This window comes from Electrophorus electricus, chromosome 24, assembly GCF_013358815.1.
Source record: "Electrophorus electricus isolate fEleEle1 chromosome 24, fEleEle1.pri, whole genome shotgun sequence".
NCBI lineage: Eukaryota > Metazoa > Chordata > Actinopteri > Gymnotiformes > Gymnotidae > Electrophorus > Electrophorus electricus.
The window spans coordinates 6,174,001-6,180,000 of NC_049558.1; the positions used below are offsets into that span (position 1 = coordinate 6,174,001).

At 40.2% G+C, this 6,000-nt stretch overlaps 1 protein-coding gene across 1 annotated transcript in view; it reads left to right on the forward strand.

Annotated features, from left to right (window-relative positions):
• dnmt3bb.1 (DNA (cytosine-5-)-methyltransferase 3 beta, duplicate b.1) overlaps positions 1–6,000 on the forward strand; it is a 31,342-nt gene that overhangs the window by 15,479 nt on the left and 9,863 nt on the right. The window contains exons 6-9 of the mRNA XM_027006983.2: positions 786–905; positions 1,714–1,872; positions 2,021–2,128; positions 5,251–5,392. Coding sequence (XP_026862784.2) covers positions 786–905; positions 1,714–1,872; positions 2,021–2,128; positions 5,251–5,392 — 529 coding nt within the window. The remainder of the gene's footprint in view (positions 1–785; positions 906–1,713; positions 1,873–2,020; positions 2,129–5,250; positions 5,393–6,000) is intronic.

Sequence of the window (6,000 nt, forward strand, 5' to 3'; positions counted from 1 at the left end):
GGCCTCGGCCAGGACGCACCGACGGTTTCCGCCATCCGGAGCTCTTCACACCGCTGCCATGCAGGGAAGCAGATCGCCTCTCTGTCCGAAGCAGGAACGGCACCCAAGAGAACGTGGTGTTGTCAGTGTGCTGGGCAGATTCTTAGCGGAAAGGGGTTGTTTACTCATCAACTGGCCTCGAGACTCTCGTAACACATCCCGCTCTCACATGTATGACCCTGTAAGACCCTGTTTGAAGGCCCACCTGTTGGGCCATGCGCTGCTTATTTGAGCGTGTTTGTTTTCACTTGCGTTCCCACACTGCGATTTGATATTGCACGTTTTGTCTGGCCTGCATTGGGGGGTGGGATTATGGTTCATGGATACATTAGGGCTGAACACACACCTGTTTTGGCTGTTTTTGGATGCTCTGGTCTACTAAAAATGACTAGTTTTAGTAAATTTATATCTGATAATAACCATCATGCCTAATTATTTTTTAGCATAAGCAGGACTAGTTGCATAAAATATTGTCATGAGTCTCTTAGGAAAATCAGAAAGATGCTTTTTGGAAAAAAAAAAAAGACTAAAAAAGTTTACAAACATTTTATTTAAAAGAATTAGAAACTCTAGAATATGTTCACAAGAGATTTTATGATACAAAATAATGCTCCAGGCTTCTGGTAGGTGTCTGTTCAAAATAAGGCTTTGAATTAAATGTCATACAGGTTAACTAACCTGTTTACAGGTTAACTAACAAAGATGTGTGTGTGTGTGTGTGTGTGTGTGTGTGTGTGTGTGTATAGGTCTCCACTCTTCCTGAGGCCCCCAGGCTGGAGCTGATGGAACAGGACTCTAAAGACTCTGCTCAAAGCAGCGTGACTTCCACCTCAACCACCGACATGGCCAGCCAACCTGAGTACAATGTACACCTCCCCCACGTGCACCAGTGCACCTCATCCGTCTACCTGTCCACCTGTCCTGTCCCAACATGTCCCGATTTCTTTTCCTACACAATCAGTACAACTCATGTTTGTCCACCTGCCTTCCAAAAGTAACAAGAGACTCCTTTTCAGTATAGCTCTCTTTGAACACGCAGACAATCATCTTCATGCCCACAGGCTATACTCATGGTTAAACGTTGCAAAGCCTGTCAGGTACATGCTTGCAGAGAGCATTGACTGCCCGCACAAAGAGCTCGTTAGCCCTTGAATGATGCTATTGTTAGCTGGAGCATTTAACCAGGTCTCTGTTGGCCGTGGAAGCGGTGCACACGTGCGCCCGGCCAACTCGCACACGAGCAAAGCAACAACTGACCTGGTAACAGATCAGTCATGTAAATCATGCCCATACAAGCGCTGTAGATGGAGACGTCATGTCTTTCATCTTGGGAGCTCCATGAAGTAAGCTGACCATATTGCTTCTAGCAGGAATCCTTTTGTTTGGGTGTTGGGTTGGATAGATACCAGATTCATTCTCATTTCATTCACCTTTTCTTATAATACAGTACTAGGGAAATACACAAGGTAGTGTATTTATACAGGAATATGTAATATATAGGATTTTTTAATCATACTTATCTAAACTATATAACACTTTAGTTAGAACCTTTGAATAATGCATAATGTAATTTATATCACGCTGCTTAGATTACATTGTTTTTTGGTAGAACCCTTCAAGTGTCCTCTTTTGGCAGCACATGAGGCTAACATTTCTCTCCATCCTCCTGTGCAGGACAATAAAGGCTATGGCATAGGGGAGCTTGTGTGGGGGAAGATTAAAGGTTTCTCCTGGTGGCCGGGCATGGTGGTGACGTGGAGGGCGACAGGAAAGAGGCAAGCCTCGCATGGCATGCGCTGGCTCCAGTGGTTTGGCGACGGCAAGTTCTCAGAGGTGAGTGCACTTCCTGGGGGCGGACGGTTGCGCCACAGGACTGCCCGTTAGGACTGCCCGTTAGGACTGCCTGTTAGGACTGCCAGTGAGGACTGCCAGCAGAGGGCTTCTCAGGGTGATTGACGCAAGGGATGTGTGTTGCCCTCAGGTGTCCGCCGACAAGCTGGACTCAATCACGGCCTTCTCGAAGTTCTTCAACCAGGCCTCCTACACCAAGCTGGCATCCTACCGTCGAGCCATATTTCAGGCCCTAGAGGTGAGAGTCATTACAGCATAGACTGACATGGGATTCGTTTGAGATGTAAGTAGAGGTGTCTGTAACGTCGCCTTGATGTGCTAATGTGGCATGCACCCGTAAGGAACACAGTGGACATTACATGTAGTTTGTCCTTCTCCAGCTGTGTGTGTATCCGTGTGTTTAATAGAAAGATAAACCCCAAAGCAAACATTTACCTGAGAGCTTTGTGGAATTTCCTGAACACTTTCCTTGATTACCCTTCTGTAGTGAATCTGAAATCGTACTGAAAAGTTCAAACCTCTCCAAGTCCAGACTTGCTCAGGAAACAGCGTCGTTCTGCCGGCTCTCCCCTTCGCTTTTTCAGCGAAACTCACAGCCTCTTATCTCCTTCTTCCAATCTCCCTTTTTTGCTGTAATGTTTATTGTGTATAATTTGTCTTCATTTAGTCTTCCCGTACCCTGTTCTTATGCGTTCAATCGCCACAAAGTGTTGTGAGCTTCTAGCCATGTGTCTCACTGCTGAGGAGATCCGGAGCCCTCACACACTGCCCATCCTGTTCCTGTCTGTCCCGTTTAAACAGCAATGAATAGATTTCTATTTAAATTTAAAATAGATGGGGTAATTAAGATATCATCATAATAATTATTATATAGCTATATCATAATTGTAATAACACATAATAATAATAATAATAGTAATTCCATAATAAATCCATGACTCACTCTGAGGTTTTTGTATAAACTGGCAGAAGGCATTTCGTGCTGCCCTGCTTTTGCAGGTAGTATAATAATAATAATAATAATAATACTAGACTATACCAGTAATAGTAATAGTACTAGACTATACTAGTAATAGTAATAGTACTAGATATACTAGTAAAAGTAATAGTACTAGACTATACCAGTAATAGTAATAGTACTAAACTATACCAGTAATAGTAATAGCACTAGACTATACCAGTAATAGTAATAGTAATAGATATACTAGTAAAAGTAATAGTACTAGACTATACCAGTAATAGTAATAGTACTAAACTATACCAGTAATAGTAATAGCACTAGACTATACCAGTAATAGTAATAGTACTAGACTATACTAGTAATAGTAATAGTACTACACTATACCAGTAATAGTAATAGTACTACACTATACTAGTAATAGTAATAGTACTACACTATACCAGTAATAGTAATAGTACTAGACTATGCTAGTAATAGTAATAGTACTGCACTATACCAGTAATAGTAATAGTGCTAGACTATATTAGTAATAGTAATAGTACTAGACTATACCAGTAATAGTAATAGTACTAGACAATACTAGTAATAGTAATAGTACTAGACTATACTAGCAATAGTAATAGTACTACACTATAATAGTAATAGTACTACGCTATACTAGTAATAGTAATAGTACTGCACTATACCAGTAATAGTAATAGTACTACACTATACTAGTAATAGTAATAGTACTGCACTATACCAGTAATAGTAATAGTACTAGACTATACTAGTAATAGTAATAGTACTACACTATACTAGTAATAGTAATAGTACTACACTATACTAGTAATAGTAATAGTACTACACTATACTAGTAATAGTAATAGTACTGCACTATACCAGTAATAGTAACAGTACTACACTATACTAGTAATAGTAATAGTAATAGTACTACACTATACTAGTAATAGTAAAAGTACTACACTATACCAGTAATAGTAATAGTACTGCACTATACCAGTAATAGTAATAGTAATAGTACTAGACTATACTAGTAATAGTAATAGTACTGCACTATACTAGTAATAGTAATAGTACTGCACTATACCAGTAATAGTAATAGTACTAGACTATACTAGTAATAGTAATAGTACTGCACTATACTAGTAATAGTACTGCACTATACCAGAAATAGTAATAGTACTAGACTATACCAGAAATAGTAATAGTACTACACTATACCAGTAATAGTAATAGTACTACACTATACCAATAATAGTAATAGTACTGCACTATACCAGTAATAGTAATAGTACTGCACTATACCAGTAATAGTAATAGTACTACACTATACCAGTAATAGTAATAGTACTGCACTATACCAGTAATAGTAATAGTACTAGACTATACCAGTAATAGTAATAGTACTACACTATACCAGTAATAGTAATAGTACTAGACTATACTAGTAATAGTAGTAGTATTGTAACCAATAAGCAAAGCAGTAAAGAATCTCTGGAATCCTCCCTCGATATTTAGTTTCTGTCAGTTCGTCTATTTAACAGTACAAAGTCACTGTGACATCGGCACTGTTTGATCCTTCTTTTCCCTTTTTTATTCTTTGAATGCAAAGGAAAACAAGTAGTAACGGCTACAGTATCTATTCAGATCTGCAGTCGTTTCCAAATTGCTATACAGGCTGAAGCAGCCTCAACTCTGCTAGTATCAGAGGGTCCGAGACAGAAAACCAGCAAAACAGCACAGAAGATATGTAGATAAAACACTACACTGATATTACGTGATCCTTGACAAAACAAAAATAGGCATTTTCTTCGTATAACAATATGTGAAGTTGTATAGGCCTACAGTGGCATAAGGCTAATTGGTTATTGCTATGGGGACACTTAATACAGGATTTATTTTGTGTTAATATCTGTCCATGACAACAAGGCTTTGTTGGGCAAAGCAGTGGAGAAGCTTTTTAAAAATATATAATACCTGGTGGCTTAGAGATGCAGCACCATCTACTGGATGGAAACTAGGCTGGATACCTTTAAATACAGAATCTTTTGAGTATTCTTTCACAGTATAAGAGAAATGACATACTACACTATTTACTCAAATATTGGAATTATGGTAGTCATGGGCTATTTTTTAAATTATTTTAAGACTGGTGCAAACTGTAGTCATACTTTTAAAGGTTGCACCAAAGATTGGTGTACTCTGTTTTGGTGCTTTCATCTTTTTGACAGGTGGTGTCAAAACACCCCTTGTTCAGATGATTTATCTTAGAATCAACCTTTTTCCCTGAATATGTCATGTGTTATTGTTTGGCTTGCGTGTTTTACGTTACTTCTCATTGGAGAAGTCAGTAACAGATGTGCTGTCCTGTTGCAAACCGTGCACTGTTTCTTCAGGTGGCCACTATACGTGCTGAGAAGACCTTTCCTGTGTGTAACTCGGACAATCCAGAGGACCAGGTGAAGCCAATGCTGGACTGGGCTCACAACGGATTCCTGCCCAAGGGCAAGGATGGCCTCAAACCCCGCGAGAATTCCTGTGAGTACTCGTCACTCTTTGAGCGCCCAAACGCAGCCTCTCAAATCCACCCACAGTGGCTCATCAATCAAGCACAACGATCCAGATCCCTCACCTGTAAAGTACTGCATCTTACTAATTTATACATCTTTTTCTTGAAGCTATAATAGCAGACTGGATCACAACAAGCACAGACAAGGAAACACAAAAAGGACTGACAACTCCTGGTTGCTTAACACGCTTATCGCATGTGATTTCTTGCTGAAATATGAGATTATGTTCAGACAAAGACTTCTGGCTTGTTCTGTCCCAAGGGGTCCTCTCCTTCTCTTTTTAGGCTATTAAAGTTTTCACAACGTGAGTGATTTACCATTCGCTCGCACATGTTCTCACACTACCTTCCCCACCCCACCCCACCCCACCCACATGCAGCCTGGTCCTATCGCTGTGGGAATGCGTCAACACACTGTGTGTCTGACCTTGAACAGGAAGCACATGTAGCGGACTAGTGGAGACAGGCACGGGTGCTCTGTCACCACCTCTGAAATGCATTTGAAGTCGTTGCACTACTGTTGCACAGACGTGCTTCTGCCTGGGAGGCTCCTTCCGATCACAAGCACATTGGTCAG